Genomic DNA, 18,311 nt, shown 5'->3' with positions numbered 1-18,311 from the left:
TCCTCTTATACTGACTGTATCTAAAAGAGTTATTGCCTCACCCGTTTAAGACTTTTAATCGGAATGAATTTCCCAGTATGGAGGTTTGGTTCAGCGTGATCTGTGACATTTTAAGCAAATATCAGACTGGAACAAGAGTGGAAGACTCAATGGTGCAAATACTAGCGCCAGCCTCTCTGCTATCGAAGGCGTGTGACGTGGTGGTTCTATGAGCACTTGTTTTTTCTAACTTGCGTTTTAACTATTTCTCGGTTTTCCACGGTGCCGCGTTCAAGAATGCAAATCCTTCGCTCTCGGCTCCACGTGCGACTCTGCGAGGCCACAACAGATAAACTAATACATTACATTACAGTCATTTAGCAGACGCTTTTATCCAAAGCTACTTCCAATAAGTGCGTTCAACATAGGTAGGCAAAAGAATAATACTGCTGTGAGGGTGGGGCTGAGGGTGAGGGTGAGGATGACGATGACGATGACGATGACGATGACGATGATGATGATTATGGCCCACGTCGGTGTCTGTTCGGTGCTGTATGGTGTTGGCTACCGAGGACATGAAAAGACGAAAATCAGGAAATCAGTATAAAAACTGCAAATTTGATACTTTTTCTAACCTACCTACCTATGGTTTATGCATTTAGAATGGGCACTAATCAAACTATGCTCTCTGCGATGAACAGACCTGGATCATGGCACTGTACATCTTTTATTTCACCACCACCTCCACATGCAACACAGCAGGTAGACTGAGAGAGCAGCATGTAAACCACAGAGTGACGCTGGCTCACATACCATCAGGGCACTGGTTGCTCTTCCAACCCGGAACGTAGAACCATCTCCTAATAACACATGCTCCGCGAGCTGAGCAGATGCGTAAATAAAGAAGACATGTTGTAGAATTTACATGTCTGATTCGAAAGAAGAGAAGGTAAGGAGACAGAGCGCTTGTGTAGTTGTCCGCTCGGTCAGAAACAACGGAGGGAAGGGGAAGTACTGCAGCATGCACGTGTCACAGCGACGGTTTTTCTAGGCGTGGACATCTCCGTTCCATCGACCATAACAACAACATAACAGAAAGTAAGCAAAATCTAAATGTGAATGCCATTCATTACTACTACTACTAACACATGAACAGAATATTTAGTAACACTGAAACACACCACACAAAACTTAACCACACCGTCCCCAGGCATGCTAGGAGGTCCTTGGAAGTGTGTTAGAATAGAGTCTCACTCGTTCTGTGTTGTATAACCTTTTAGGATCTACATCTCCTCTCCCTGCAGAGCCTGTGACCCACGACATCATAGAGGTGTAGATGGATGGAGGAAGGAAGAGTAAAGTACTACAGATTAAACTAGAATGCAACACAATTAAAGTAGCTTTGAATTGTTTGTTTGTTGGGCTGGGGTTGATTGCATTGCTGTAGTTGCTACGTCGCAAACATCTAATTTCAAGTAGAAAATAAATAAAATCACACCTGTGTATGATTCTAATCTTCCGTCTGCTTTGCTTTGCGTTAGAATAGAGCCTCACTCGTTCTGTGTTGTATAACGTTAGGATCTACATCTCCTCTCCCTGCAGAGCCTGTGACCCTCAACATCATAGAGGTGTAGATGGATGGATGGAAGGAAGAGTAAACGGTGGTAAAGGGGGAGAAGAAGTAAAGACCAACACAGTTATAGAGAAATGTGCATTCATTGTGTATCCAAAGTACAGCATTGAGTGATTGATTTGCTCCTTCATACCTCCAGGCTATGGTCAACTACCCGGATCCTCCCTCTTAGGACATCACCTACTCTGTCTAGCTCTTCTGATGCTCTTGTTTTCTAATCTTTCATTTCTAATTTGTCCTTTTTTCTCATTCATCATAGTACCTAACTTATTGCACTTCTACTCTAGCTCTAGTTATGCTCTTAGCTGTTGGTTTAGGAAGGAAATGCGCTTATGATTTCTTGTGACCTGAAGTTCTTTGATCTACCTTTGTTGAACACACTTATTGTAAGTCGGTTTGGATAAAAGCGTCTGCTAAATGACCATAATGTAATGTAATGTAATGGGTATCAGTGTTGGTGGTTGCAAATGTAAAGTAACGTTCACATTTGACAGATACTTTCATCCAAAGAGACATAAATGAGTTTTGAATACAACAACACACAGGCAAACATCTGGTCCGGAGAGGGCAAAGAGAAAGTTCTAAGAATGGGATTTTTATTGGGTATGAATCTATATCTACACGTGGAAGAATAAACAGTCATGACAAGGAAGGTGGGGGGAAATGGGGTAGGCAGTTGGGGTGCGACATTAGAAAGTGCGCCAGCTGCTGCAGTGAAGGGTTGCCCCGACTCACACTCATCTACGATATGTCAGGACTTTCCCTTAACAAGGTGGAGTTGCACAAGGGAGTTGTTTCACACCTACATTCTCTTTCACTGTGCCACCAGCTATTACAGCGATAACAACAACATAACAGAAAGAAAACTAAATCTAAATGTTAATACCCTTCATGACTACGGTACTACTAACACTTGAACAGAATATTTAGTAACACTGAAACACACCACACAAAACCTAACCACACCGTCCCAAGGCATGCTAGGAAGTCCTTGGAAGTGTGTTAGAATAGAGCCTCACTCGTTCTGTGTTGTAATAACGTAGATTAGGATCTACATCTCCTCTCCCCGCAGAGCCTGTGACCCTCAACATCATAGAGGTGTAAATGGATGGAGGAAGGAAGAGTAAACGATGGTAAAGGGTGAGAAAGAGTAACTAGACATAGTTATATTAACGAAAAGTGCATTCATTGTGTAGCTGAAGTACAGTGTGATAATCTCCCTGATATCAAATTGAAGCAAGAGAAACCCATTTAATCACCAGGTTGTTCAGTGTATGTGACCATCTGAAAGGGAGTCAGGAGGTCTAGAGAAGTCCCGCTCAATCAGTCAGATTGTGACAAGCAAACGCAGCGACACCGCTGCTTGTGGCGCAATAAGTCTCTTTTCAGGGCGGAAGGGCGACGAACGGACTGTTAGACACATAGCTCGATCAATGGTAATCATGTCTGATCTCTATTAACTGTATTATTTATCAAACTACTTAACTGGTTTAGTATTCTTTCTTCACACACGTCTTATTGAGATGCTGCAGCCCCTCCGCTTTTATTCTAACGAACATCTCTATTTATAGGCAGGATGTGGTGTTGCTTTGAGCAGAGAGTTTTGCAGAGATTTCAATCAAATAACTTTTCATGATGTCCCCGACCCCAGCTACAACTACTAAGTATTTTTTGTTCTGAGCTTGTATTTGTCTACACATTGCAAACGCAGACTGTCTGATTGCAGCGCAAACTGACGTGTGCGTCTCATGTATTTTTGTTGTTGAATGCAGATTGCGCTCGATCAGTCTTACTTGAATTGAATAAGCAATGTGTTGGTTTGTAAAACGGAGATTATCAGTCAAAAGGTGGCTAGTTGTGGAATAATGCATTGCAATCCTTTGACATTTGCTTGTTTTCAAGAGAAGATGATTGAAGAAAATATTGAAATATTAATTAGACATTTATTTTGGGGAAAATAATTGTGATATGTGTAATAAATATAATCTATAGATTAATCGACTAATCGAAAAAATAATCTGTAGATTAATTGTTAAAATAATCGTTGGGTGCAGCCCTAGTTATTACTGATCCTCATTTATACACTGATGTTCAACTTGAAGTCAACTTCACCGCTCCAAGTTGAAGCGCTCAGGTAAAAGCAGAGCCGATTGTTTTTGCTCTTACTTGTCCACAGTGCAGTTCTCTCCAGCATTAACTGTAACTGTTGGTGCTTCTGCTCTTCCTGCATCACAGCAATCACAACGGATCGACTCCCTTGGTGCTGGCAAAGAGACGCGGCGTCAACAAGGATGCCATCCGCCTGCTGGAGGGGCTGGAGGAGCAGGAAGTGAAAGGCTTCAACAGGGGACCCCACTCCAAACTGGAGACCATGCAGATGGCCTAGAGTGAAAGGTAAGAGCTTTAACCTGACCCCCATAGCAACCTGATGAATTATAATGGATTCATTTACCGTATGTGCACACATGCAACATGTTGTTGCAATTTGTTTTTATTGAGGCAAACATTGTACATGACCTTGCGCAAACATTTGTAGGATATATTGGAGATATTTTTTTATATATAAAGAGGGGAAAGAGAAGAGAGATGAAGAGAAAAAAGAAAGGTTGTGTTATCACTTGTTGTTAAACTTTAAACGAAGACCCGGAAGTAGACTACAAGTAGATTGGAATTGCAATGATGTCATAGGGTAAATACAGTTTTTACAGGATAGCGTACAGACATAAGAGTAATGCAAGTAGCAGCGTTGTCTGTGGCATGTTCAGTAGAGAGCTTCATCATTGAGCCGAATGAACAAAGATTTCTAGGCTGTAGGTTAGTGATGCCAGCACCGTGCCCTGTTTGATTATAAGGTGGTAATTGGGTTTCTGATAAACTGAGTTATTTGACGACACGCCTCGCTGATTTAGCTTTCATCTTTAGTATATCATCCTACATGGGTAGGCTGTATATTGGTGAATACTATCTTCACTTCTGTCATGTAGCAGGCATAAGCTGATTCACAGCACACACATTTTCCCTCAAAGTGCCACCAGCTATTACAACAAACAAACAACACAACAGAAAGTAAACTAAATCTAAATGTGAATACCATTCGTTACTACTATACTACTTACACTTGAACAGAATGTTTAGTAACACTGAAACACACCACACAAAACTGAAAAACACCACCCCAAGGCATGCTGGGAAGTCCTTGGAAGTGTGTTAGAATGGAGCCTCACTCGTTCTGTGTTGTATAACGTAGATTAGGATCTACATCTCCTCTCCCTGCAGAGCCTGTGACCCTCGACATCATAGAGGTGTAGATGGATGGAGGAAGGAAGAGTAAAGTACTACAGATTAAACTAGAATGCAACAAAACTAAAGTAACTTTCCTGAAGCTTTGAATTGTTTGTTTGGGGTTGATTGCATTGCTGTAGTTGCTACATCGCAAACAACCTCAGCAATGGGGTTGCATTGCAAATTGCTGAAAAAGTCTAAACGAATACGGATTCCTTCCCTGGTAGAGGCTCCGACATTCGACACCAGAGGGCGTAGTGGACCACTGTCCATGTCCATGTGACATCAACCCTTCTCTCAGCCTGCTGCGTTCACTGACTGCTGTCACATTTGTTATTATGTGTGACATGTTTAGTATGAAAATCTTCCTTCTCCTTGTTCTTGTCCCCTTTCTTTCTGTAGGACAAACTGTCAACATGTCCTCACTGCTCCAACACAGGGCCTTTAAATGATCCAACTTTATTTAGATGTATTTATTATACTTTATTAAACTATACATCTCCTGCTTTTTCTCCGCAATGCAGGTACGCTGGAATTTTCTGATACCCACTCAGACATGTCCAATGTCTTCATCAACGACTCCTCGCAGACCAGCGTGCCTTTGCTGCAGTCGTGCATTGATGGAGACCTGCCCTTTGCCAAGAGGCTCCTTGAGACGGGATGTGACCCCAACATCCGCGACAACCGGGGCCGCACCGGCCTGCACCTAGCCGCCGCCCGCGGGAACGTGGACATATGCCGACTCCTGCACAAGTTTGGGGCGGATCTGTTGGCCGACTGTTGGCGCTGCATCTGTGTGGACATGTGGATACTATACAGTTCCTGGTGTCCAACGGGCTGAAAATTTATATCTTGTAAGAGAGAGACTTATTCAGATGATTCAATGTGCGTTACAGAATCTAGGGTGAGATTTGCTCAGTTCATCTCAAATACCAAGATTGCTTACTCCTGTCTGCGTTCAACTCCAGAATACTGGTTCACATGCCTGACAGGAGTTGTATTTTGTGGTTGGAGTTGAATTTGTAGCAGGATGTGCTACAAAGGTCTGAAGAAAGAAGAGCAGTTCTTAAACTTCTGACTCTCCAGCATTAATTGTAACTGTTGGTGCTTCTGCTCTTCCTGCATCACAGCAATCATAACGGATCGACTCCCTTGGTGCTGGCAAAGAGACGCGGCGTCAACAAGGATGTCATCCGCCTGCTGGAGGGGCTGGAGGAGCAGGAAGTGAAAGGCTTCAACAGGGGACCCCACTCCAAACTGGAGACCATGCAGATGGCCCAGAGTGAAAGGTGAGAGCTTTAACCTGACCCCGACAGCAGCCTGATGATGGCTGCAAACATGACGACAGGGCTGTGTGTGTGCGTGAAAGCATGAGTGCAGTCTGGTACAATAATGCAGCTGTGGTTACGAGTTTCCCCTTTGTCAGTGGTCTCCAACCTTTTTTCCTCTGAGAGCTTCTTGTGTTTAACATTATTAGTAACATTTATCCACATGGCTGATTCTCCACCCAAACCAGCTGAATAAGAGTCTTTTGTGTGAACATTTGCAAAATGTTGATGTATCCAACACTCTTTACTATTTTACTAATACTATACCTTTCCTATTTGACCTTTTCTGTCACATCACTATCATAATTTCCGTTCACATTCCCTGTAACTCTTGGAATTCCATCTGTTCTTCACCTGCATTCAGTCTGTTCATCAATTCTGTGAGTTGTCAGAGGGTTACATGCACAGGAAGCAGTTAGGAGAGAGTGGAGCTGATGTGCGCCGTCTCTACAGTTCACCTTTCAATAAAGGCAAAGGATCAGCAAAGAGTTTTTTATTTTTCAGGATCTTCCATGATTTCTCTCAGGAAGTGCAATTTTAATTTGGAGGTGTAGACTTTTTGTAAATATTGACTCAGGTGTGGTTAAACGCCACAATGTACCAAGGTTACAGAGGATTTACTGGTGTCTGTTACACACACACACACACACAAACAAACAAACAAACAAACAAACAAACAAACAAACAAACAAACAAACAAACAAACAAACACACACACACACACACACACACACACACACACACACACATTCAGAGACACAGAGGAGCATTTCATGTTATCTTGTCAGGTAGATATTTGACTGATTGCCCCTATAATTGTGTCCCCGTGTCTCAGTGCGATGGAGAGCCACTCTTTGCTAAACCCCAACCTGCAGAGCAGCGAGGGTGTCCTGTCCAGCTTCAGGACCACCTGGCAGGAGTTTGTGGAGGACCTGGGCTTCTGGCGGGTCCTGCTGCTGCTGGTGGTCATCGCCCTCCTCTCCCTGGGCATCGCCTACTACGTGAGCGGAGTCCTGCCTTTCTCCACCAGCCAGCTGGAGTTGGTGCACTGAGGGAGGGCGGGGAGGCCAGAGCAGAGCAGCAGAGGAGCCGTGCAGAGGAACAAACGAGCAAACTCTGACAGACAAAATCACATTTTTCATTATTTGCAGTCTGGAACTTTTCCAGGTCTAGTCGATGAAAAGGTCGCAATTTCTTGAGTGGAAAACTTTCAATTAAAAAGAACTTTTATTTATGTATAATCCTGCCCTGAAGGTCAGAAGCCAGGAAAGACCCAGAACATTTACACTCCAAACATTTCAATTCCTGCCACAAGCATGCCGCTTTGTGTTTACTTTGTATACGTCACATGTAGGCGCTGAAATTGAAGTGCAGGATTATGGCAGCAGGTTAATGCTTCTTACTTACTTTGTTGTATATTCATTCTATTAAAATGAAACTGTAAACCTTGTTACTGTAGATTCCCTGTTGATTTTCTGTGTAACTGTAACTCATTTGAAGTAAATCCTTTTTCCAAGTGGTAATAAACAAAATCACACCTGTGTATGATTCCAATCTTCGATGGGGTGAGAAAAAGTAACTAGATACAGTTATATTATATAGAAAAGTGCATTTATTGTGTATCTGAAGTACAGTGTTTGAAGACACGCATCAGTGTTGGTAGTTGCAGATGTAAGGTTCTGTTTACATTTAGTCATTTAGCAGACACACTTATCCAAAGAGACATATCTCATACAAATATGAGATTTGAATACAACAACACACAAGCAAACATCTGGTCCAGAGGGCAACAAGAGTTAATGTCACCTCCACATCAGATTTATTCCATAAAAGTGCAAATCAAAGCTCTGGCATATAGAGATATCCTGTGATATATGTAGAAAACAGAAGAAAATACAGTCATGTTAAGGCTCATGTGTATAAGAGCTCCCTGCTGGTTTACATAATGAGCATGTGGGCTCTTTATCTCCCTGACATCAGATTAAAGCATGAGACACCAACACAGTCATCAGGTGGCTCAATATATGTGGCCGTTTGAAAGGGGGTCAGGAGAGGAGGAGGAGAAGGGGGAGGAGGAGGAGCCCTGCTCAATGCCGTTGATGCAGGTTGTCGTAGGAGATCCTTCGCTCTCGGCTCCAGGTGCGCCTCTGCGACGCCACCACAGAGAAACTAATACTGCTGTGAGGGTGATGATGGTGAGGATGACGATGATGATGATGGCCCACGTCGGTGTCTGTTCAGTGCTGCACTGTGTTGGCTACCGAGGACAAGAAAAGAAGAAAATCAGGTTATCTGTATGAACACTGCACGTTTGATACTTAGGAGTCCCAAACAAAGGCCTCTTTGAAATAGTAATATTATTTGATTATTTAATTATTAATTTTATTGATTAATATTATTGATTATATAATTATTAGTTTTGCTCTGCCTCCCCTAACCGCACGCCCCTGCCCACTGCATAAGTGTTGTGTTCCGGTGCGGACGGGACTTACAGGGACCGAAACGGTGCAGTTGGTCGGTTCGGGGTTCGCGGTGACCGTCAGCCGCACGGCAGCGACCCTGTGTTCCTCCCTCGCCTCCCCACGATAGCAGAAGAACACGCCTTGATCCTCCTGCTTAGTCCGAAACACCTCTAGAGACAAGTCCCCGTGTGCGGCACCATCCACAGACACGCTCCTGTTAAACCCAGCCCCGTACCCGTGCCCCCCAGACTTGAGATCAAGCTCAAACGCAAGCTCGTCGTTCCTTTTCCATCGTATAAACCCCGCAGAAGTTTGAAGAGTAAAGTACAACAGATTAAACTAGAATGCAACAAAATTAAAGTAGCTTTCCTGAAGCTTTGAATTGATGGTTTGTTGGGCTGGGGTTGATTGCATTGCTGTAGTTGCTACGTGGCAAACTCCCAAGTTCAAGTAGAAAATAAATAAAATCACACCTGTGTATGATTCTAATCTTCTGTCTGCTTTGCTTTGCCTGTGTTAGAATAGAGCCTCACTCGTTCTGTGTTGTATAACGTTAGGATCTACATCTCCTCTCCCTGCAGAGCCTGTGACCCTCAACATCATAGAGGTGTAGGTGGATGGAAGGAAGGAAGAGTAAACGATGGTGAAGGGTGAGAAGAAGTAAAGACCAACACAGTTATAGAGAAATGTGCATTCATTGTGTTTCCAAAGTACAGCGTTGAGTGTTGGCGGATGCAAATGGAAAGTAACATGTAACAGACACTTTCATCCAAAGAGACATAATTGAGATTTGAATACAACAACACACAAGTAAACATCTGGTCCAGCGCCCAACAAGAGAAAGTGTCAATAGGAGAAATATTTATTGAGTGTATATTTATACTTTTAAAGTAGAAGAAAATACAGTCATGCCAAAGGTGGGGGGAGGGGTTTACATTACATGGCATTTTGGCAGACGCATTTATCCAAACTTACATTACATTAACACCCTTCGCAGAGGGGGGGGAGCAATTGAAGATTCGGTGCCTTGCGCAGCCAGCAGTGTATGAGCACATAGATCTCTCAATTCCCCACCTTGTACTTCCCCAGCCATACAGTCAAATGAATCATGGTGGAACCTGTCACTACTGCAGTGTTCCTGTTTTACACAGTTATTCATATGATTTGTTTCACACCCACATCCTCTTTCACGGTGCCACGAGCTATTACAGCGATAACAACATAACAGAAAGTAAACTAAATCTACATGTTAATACCATTCATCACTTTATTTTTTTAGATTAGATTAGATTAGATTCAACTTTATTGTCAATGAGCAAGTACAGGTACAAGCCAATGAAATGCAGCAGCATCCAACCAGAAAGTGCAAAAGTGTACTATTATATATACAGAATAAAGAATATATACAGACTTTATACAGAATAAACTATATACATTCTATATACTATATATACTAACCATAATTATAAATTAATAAATATGTAAATAAATAGTGCAAAGAGTCTTAGTGCAGTACAGAAATGAAATGGAAATGATCAGTGCAAACAGAAAGTTGTGCAAATTGCAGTTGAGTGCAAGATGATGCTAGAGGGAGGATGGAGTCCAGTGGAGTTGAGTGGGGCAATGGAGTGGAGTTCAGCAGGGTCAACGCCTCGTAGAAGAATCAAACTACTTAACTGGTTTAGTATTCTTTTCTTCACACACATCTTATTGAGATGCTGCAGCCCCTCCACTTTTATTCTAACGAACATCTCTATTTATAGGCAGGATGTGGTGTTGCTTTGAGCAGAGAGTTTTGCAGGGATTTCAATCAAATAACTTTTCATGATGTCCCAGACCCCAGCTACAACTACGAAGTATTTTTTGTTCTGAGCTTGTATTTGTCTACACATTGCAAACGCAGACTGTCTGATTGCAGCGCAAACTGACTTGTGCGTCTCACGTATTTTTGTTGTTGAATGCAGATTGCGCTCGATCACTCTTACTTGAATTGAATAAGCAATGGGTTGGTTTGTAAAACAGAGATTATCAGTCAAAAGGTGGAAAGTTGTGGAATAATGCATTGCAATCCTTTGACATTTGCTTGTTTTCAAGAGAAGATGATTGAAGAAAATATTGAAATATTAATTAAACATTTATTTTGGGGAAAATAATTGTGATATGTGTAATAAATATAATCTATAGATTAATCGACTAATCGAAAAAATAATCTGTAGTTTAGTTACTGATCCTCATTTATACACTGATGTTCAACTTGAAGTCAACTTCACCGCTCCAAGTTGAAGCGCTCAGGTAAAAGCGGAGCCGATTGTTTTTGCTCTTACTTGTCCACAGTGCAGTTCTCTCCAGCATTAACTGTAACTGTTGGGGCTTCTGCTCTTCCTGCATCACAGCAATCACAACGGATCGACTCCCTTGGTGCTGGCAAAGAGACGCGGCGTCAACAAGGATGCCATCCGCCTGCTGGAGGGGCTGGAGGAGCAGGAAGTGAAAGGCTTCAACAGGGGACCCCACTCCAAACTGGAGACCATGCAGATGGCCTAGAGTGAAAGGTAAGAGCTTTAACCTGACCCCCATAGCAACCTGATGAATTATAATGGATTCATTGACTGTATATGCACACATGCAGAGGGGAAAAGAGAAGAGAGTTGGAGAGAAAGAAGGAAGGACTCCAAGTAGATTGGAATTGCAATGATATCATAGGGTAAATACAGTTTTTACAGGATAGCGTAGAGACATAAGAGTAACGCAAGTAGCAGCGTTGTCTGTGGCATGTTCAGTAGAGAGCTTCATCATTGGGGCCGAATGAAAAAAGATTTCTAGGCTGTAGGTTAGTAGCTGCCAGCACCGTGCCCTGTTTGATCATAAGGTGGTAATTGGGTTTCTGATAAACTGAGTTATTTGACGACACCCCTCGCTGATTCAGCTTTCATCTTCAAGATGTTGTTCTACATAGGTAGGCCACATATTGGTAAGTACTGTGTTGACTTTTTCATATAGCAGGCGTGAGCTGATTCACAGCACACACATTCTCCCTCAAAGTGCCACCAGCTATTACAACAAACAAACAACACAACAGAAAGTAAACTAAATCTAAATGTGAATACCCTTCATTACTACTATACTACTTACACTTGAACAGAATGTTTAGTAACACTGAAACACACCACACAAAACTGAAAAACACCACCCCAAGGCATGCTGGGAAGTCCTTGGAAGTGTGTTACATAAAGAGCCTCACTCGTTCTGTATTGTATAACGTTAGGATCTACATCTCCTCTCCCTGCAGAGCCTGTGACCCTCGACATCATAGAGGTGTAGATGGATGGAGGAAGGAAGAGTAAAGTACTACAGATTAAACTAGAATGCAAAACTAAAGTAACTTTCCTGATGCTTTGAATTGTTTGTTTGTTTGGGGTTGATTGCATTGCTGTAGTTGCTACGTCGCAAACAACCTCAGCAATGGGGTTGCATTGCAAATTGCTGAAAAAGTCTAAACGAATACGGATTCCTTCCCTGGTAGAGGCTCCGAGATTCGACACTAGAGGGCGTAGTTGACCACTGTCCATGTCCATGTGACATCAACCCTTCTCTCAGGCTGCTGCGTTCACTGACTGCTGTCACATTTGTTATTATGTGTGACATGTTTAGTATGGAATTTTCTGATACCCACTCGGACATGGCCTTTGTCCTTATCAACGACTTGTCGCAGACCAGCGTGCCTTTGCTGCAGTCGTGCATTGATGGAGACCTGCCCTTTGCCAAGAGGCTCCTGGAGACGGGATGTGACCCCAACATCCGCGACAACCGGGGCCGCACCGGCCTGCACCTAGCCGCCGTCCGCGGGAACGTGGACATATGCCGACTCCTGCACAAGTTTGGGGCGGATCTGTTGGCGACCGACTACCACGGCAACACAGCGCTGCATCTGTGTGGACAGGTGGATACTATACAGTTCCTGGTGTCCAACGGGCTGAAAATTGATATCTGGTAAGAGAGAGACTTGTTCAGATGATTCAATGTGCGTTACAGAATCTAGGGTGAGATTTGCTCAGTTCATCTCAAATACCAAGATTGCTCACTCCTGTCTTCGTTCAACTCCAGAATACTGGTTCACATGCCTGACAGGAGTTGTATTCTGTGGTTGGAGTTGAATTTGTACGAGGATGTGCTACAAAGGTCTGAAGAAAGAAGAGCAGCTCTTAAACTTCTGACTCTCCAGCATTAACTGTAACTGTTAACGGTGCTTCTGCTCTTCCTGCATCACAGCAATCATAACGGATCGACTCCCTTGGTGCTGGCAAAGAGACGCGGCGTCAACAAGGATGCCATCCGCCTGCTGGAGGGGCTGGAGGAGCAGGAAGTGAAAGGCTTCAACAGGGGACCCCACTCCAAACTGGAGACCATGCAGATGGCCCAGAGTGAAAGGTGAGAGCTTTAACCTGACCCCCACAGCAACCTGATGAATTATAATGGCTGCAAACATGACGACAGTGCTGTGTGTGCGCGTGAAAGCATGAGTGCAGTCTGGTACAATAATGCAGCTGTGGTTACGAGTTTCCCCTTTGTCAGTGGTCTCCAACCTTTTTTCCTCTGAGAGCTATTTGACAAAATAAAAGTGTCTGAGAGCTTCTTGTGTTTAACATTATTAGTAACATTTATCCACATGGCTGATTCTCCACCCAAACCAGCTGAATAAGAGTCTTTTGTGTGAACATTTGCAAAATGTTGATGTATCCAACACTCTTTACTATTTTACTAATACTATACCTTTTCTGTTTGACCTTTTCTGTCACATCACTGTCACAATTTCCTTTCACATTCCCTGTAACTCTTGGAATTCCATCTGTTCTTCACCTGCATTCAGTCTGTTCATCAATTCTGTGAGTTGACAGAGGGTTACATGCACAGGAAGCAGTTAGGTGGGATTGGTGCTGATATGCGCTGATTCGGGATCAGCAAAGAGTTTTCTATTTTTCAGGAAACAATCTTTTTCTGAGATCTTCCATGATTTCTCTCAGGAAGTGCAATTTTAATTTGGAGGTGTAGACTTTTTGTAAATATTGACTCAGGTGTGGTTAAACGCCACAATGTACCAACGTTACAGAGGATTTACTGGTGTCTGTTAAAAATGGAATGTACAGAAACACACACACACACACACACACACACACACACACACACACACACACACACACACACACACACACACACACACACACACATTCAGAGACACAGAGGAGCATTTCATGTGATGTTATCAGGTAGATTTTTGACTGATTGGCCCTATAATTGTGTCCCTGTGTCTCAGTGCGATGGAGAGCCACTCTTTGCTAAACCATAACCTGCAGAGCAGCGAGGTTGTCCTGTTCAGCTTCAGGACCACCTGGCAGGAGTTTGTGGAGGACCTGGGCTTCTGGCGGGTCCTGCTGCTGCTGGTGGTCGTCGCCCTCCTCTCCCTGGGCATCGCCTACTACGTGAGCGGAGTCCTGCCTTTCTCCACCAGCCAGCTGGAGTTGGTGCACTGAGGGAGGGCGGGGAGGCCAGAGCAGAGCAGCAGAGGAGCCGTGCAGAGGAACAAACAAGCAAAGTCTGACCGACAAAATCACATTTTTCATTATTTGCAGTCTGGAACTTTTCCAGGTCTAGTCGATGAAAAGGTCGCAATTTTTGAGTGGAAAACTTTCAATTAAAAAGAACTTTTATGTATGTATAATCCTGCCCTGAAGGTCAGAAGCCAGGAAAGACCCAGAACATTTACACTCCAAACATTTCAATTACACTGCAATTAGGAAGAGAAATGTAGTCTCTCTAACCTACCTACCTGAGGTTGATGCATTTAGAATGGGCACAGATCAAACTATGCTCTCTGCGATGAACAGACCTGGATCATGGCACTGTACATCTTTTATTTCACCACCACCTCCACATGCAACACAGCAGGTAGACTGAGAGAGCAGCATGTAAACCACAGAGTGACGCTGGCTCAGACGCTCACACGTCTCTGTCCCTGTACACCACTTTTCATTCCTTTCTCATGTGTTCTGTTACAAGTTGTAAATTGCCAATATGTTTTATATCTTTGTGTTTTTTCCCCTGCCTGATCTCTATTAACTGTATTATTTATCAAACTACTTAACTGGTTTAGTATTATTTTCTTCACACACGTCTTATTGAGATGCTGCAGCCCCTCTGCTTTTATTCTAACAAACATCTCACACCGGAAACTATAGCGCTGCGATAACTGGACAGGGATTCACTGAAGAGGTGCAGGAATGTCGGAGTGTCGCCGGCTACAAGCAGAGTACAGCGGTTACATCTCATGAGACGTTCCTGCCACAAGCATGCCGCTTTGTGTTTACTTTGTATACGTCACATGTAGGCGCTGAAATTGAGGTGCAGGATTATGGCAGCAGGTTAATGTTTCTTACTTACTTTGTTGTATATTCATTCTATTAAAATGCAACTGTAAACCTTGTAACTGTAGATTCCCTGTTGATTTTGTGTGCAACTCATTTGAATTAAATCCTCATTTCAAGTGTAAAATAAACAAAATCACACCTGTGTATGATTCTAATCTTCCGTCTGCTTTGCTTTGCCTGTGTTAGAATAGAGCCTCACTCGTTCTGTGTTGTATAACGTTAGGATCTACATCTCCTCTCCCTGCAGAGCCTGTGACCCTCAACATCATAGAGGTGTAGATGGAAGGAAGGAAGGAAGAGTAAACGGTGGTAAAGGGGGAGAAGAAGTAAAGACCAACACAGTTATAGAGAAATGTGCATTTATTTTGTATCCAAAGAGACATAAATGAGATTTGAATACAACAACACACAAGCAATCATCTGGCCCAGAGAGCAACAAGAGAAAGTGCCATAAAGAGAAATTCTTGTTTTGTATAGATTTATATTTATAAAATGGAAGAAAATACACTCATGTTAAGGCTAATGTGTATAAAAGGAGATCCTTCGCTCTCGGCTCCAGGTGCACCTCTGCGACGCCACAACAGATAAACTAATACTAATGTGAGGGTGAGGGTGATGATGGTGAGGTTGACGATGAAGATGATGGCCCACGTCGGTGTCTGTTCAGTGCTGCACTGTGTTGGCTACCGAGGACAAGAAAAGAAGAAAATCAGGTTATCAGTATAAACACTGCACGTTTGATGCTTAGGAGTCCCAAACATTATATTACGATCATTTGGCAGACGCTTTTATCCAAAGCGACTTAAATTGCATTACACTACCACCCTTCGCAGAGGGGGGAGCAATTGAGGGTTCGGTGCCTTGCTCAGGGGCACTTCGGCAGGGACTTGAACCGGCAACCCTCTGGTTACCATGCGGAAGCTCTGCCTCCCCTAACCGCACGCCTCTGCCCACTGCATAAGTGTTGTGTTCCGGTGCGGACGGCACTTACCGGGACCGAAACGGTTAAGTTGGTGGGTTCGGGGTTCGCGGTGACCGTCCCTGTGTTCCTCCCTCGCCTCCTCACGATAGCAGAAGAACACGCCTTGATCCTCCTGCTTGGCCCGAAACACCTCCAGAGACAAGTCCCCGTGTGCGGCACCATCCACAGACACGCTCCTGTTAAACCCAGCCCCGTACCCGCGCCCCCCAGACTTGAGATCAAGCTCAAACACAAGCTCGTCGTTCCTTTTCCATCGTATAAACCCCGCAGAAGTTTGACCCACAGTATCGAGGTAACATGGGAGTTTAACGCTTTGTCCATCAGACGCTGTCACTTCCACAGGCGCCACGACCTCCAGCTGGAAGCGGCTGAGGATGTAGCCAGCCCCGCACCACAACTCGTACACCCCGTTATCGTTAAAAGTCGTGAAGTTGAGGGCGACAGCAGAGCCTGGAGCGACCTTGTCTTTAAACCCGTCCTCTGGCTCCCAAATTCCGTCATGAAATCGAGCCATCGGCGTCGGGATGTCACGCAGTGTCCGGTGGACCAGCGTGGTGTCCGCACCATCGGGGCACGGGCCGATTCTCCAGCCCGGGAAGGTAAAACCATCTCCTGCTAACACACGCGCCGCGAACTGAGCAGAAGCGTAAGAAAGGAAGAGATGTTGTAGTGCCACACAGAGCAGAGTAGGCGTTATCATGGTTTACACTAGCTGAGAAAGTCTCAAGTTGCCGTCGAGAGAATATCGGCAGTCCGTCAATCGGCACTCCTCGAAGATCGGGAGTCGCACAATCGTCACTCTTCGAAGATCAGCGCACAATCGGCACTCCTCGAAGATCTGCAGTCGCACAATAGGTACACTTCGAAAATCGGCACTCCTCCAAGATCGGCAGTCGCACAATCGGCACTCCTCAAATGAGAAGTGTGTTGGAAAAGTTGTGTGCCGGCTTCTATAGAGCAGAAGCCCCTCCCTACACCTTACTCGTCTTCCGCCCACAATACGTCATGATACGTCCCAGTGTGGCTTCATTGGTAGCATACAATTTCGCTAGTTGTCACACCCTGCACGTCACCGAGCGAGTCACTTGTTTCGCCCCCACATTGTCAATCACGGTGCCACCAGCTAGTACAACAATGACAACAACATAACTGAAGGTAAACTAAATCTAAATGTGAATAACATTAATCACTACTATACTACTAACACTTGAACAGAATATTTAGTAACACTGAAACACACCACACAAAACTTAAACTCTTGCTTGTGCTCTTCCTTGTTCTAATATGTATGTGTACATCTTCTCCTTTAATATTGGCAACATACCCAGATAATGACATGCAAGCAGCCTATGACTAATGACTTGATCCTTATATAAGGAGGGTGGCAGTGGCTCAGTCTACAGTCACTTGGGTGGTAGCCGAAGGGTCGCCGGTCCAAGTCTCAGGAGGACCACGACAAAAAAACGGACGATGGGCTGGTGGCTGGAGGGATGCCGACGCACCTAACCCCCCAAATTGCTCCCGGGCGCCTACAAGGGGCTGCCCCCCTCACTCAGTATCTCTTCACAAAATTGCTGCATGGGGATGTTTACATGTGTGTGTGTGTGTGTGTGTTTCAACTGTCTGTGTACAACAGTAGTGTAAAGCATATAACTGAGTCAGTAGAAGAATTTCCCCCCGGGGATTAATAAAAGTGTTTCTTCTTCTTTTCCTCTTATACTGACTGTATCTAAAAGAGTTATTGCCTCACCGGTTTTAGACTTTTAATCGGAATGAATTTCCCAGTATGGAGGTTTGGTTCAGCGTGATCTGTGACATTTTAAGCAAATATCAGACTGGAACAAGAGTGGAAGACTCAATGGTGCAAATACTAGCGCCAGCCTCTCTGCTATGGAAGGCGTGTGACGTGGTGGTTCTATGAGAACTTGTATTTTCTAACTTGCGTTTTAACTATTTCTCTGTTTTCCACGGTGCCGCGTTCAAGAATGCAAATCCTTCGCTCTCGGCTCCACGTGCGCCTCTGCGAGGCCACAACAGATAAACTAATACATTACATTACAGTCATTTAGCAGACGCTTTTATCCAAAGCTACTTCCAATAAGTGCATTCAACATAGTTAGGCAAAAGAATAATACTGCTGTGAGGGTGGGGGGTGAGAATGACGATGACGATGATGATGATGATGGCCCACGTCGGTGTCTTTTCGGTGCTGTATGGTGTTGG

General features: G+C 44.1%; 1 protein-coding gene and 1 pseudogene across 1 annotated transcript; both read left to right on the top strand.

Moving 5' to 3' along the window:
- Positions 1–5,450: 5,450 nt before the first annotated feature.
- LOC143017036 (ankyrin repeat domain-containing protein 46-like) lies at positions 5,451–7,462 on the top strand (annotated as a pseudogene).
- A 4,901-nt stretch (positions 7,463–12,363) lies between these two features.
- LOC143017040 (ankyrin repeat domain-containing protein 46-like) lies at positions 12,364–14,212 on the top strand. Its single transcript, XM_076171644.1, has 3 exons — positions 12,364–12,674; positions 12,954–13,112; positions 13,996–14,212. Exons 1-3 carry the CDS (start codon positions 12,364–12,366, stop codon positions 14,210–14,212), a joined length of 687 nt encoding a protein of 228 aa, XP_076027759.1.
- The last annotated feature ends 4,099 nt before the right edge of the window (positions 14,213–18,311 follow it).

The sequence above is a fragment of the Genypterus blacodes genome, unplaced genomic scaffold (genome assembly GCF_046128005.1).
Source record: "Genypterus blacodes isolate CSIRO-AG114 ecotype Tasmania unplaced genomic scaffold, CSIRO-AGI_Gbla_v1 ptg000260l_1, whole genome shotgun sequence".
Classification (NCBI taxonomy): domain Eukaryota; kingdom Metazoa; phylum Chordata; class Actinopteri; order Ophidiiformes; family Ophidiidae; genus Genypterus; species Genypterus blacodes.
The sequence above is the reverse complement of the archived record's forward strand: the minus strand, read 5'-3'. Positions and strand labels throughout refer to the sequence as shown.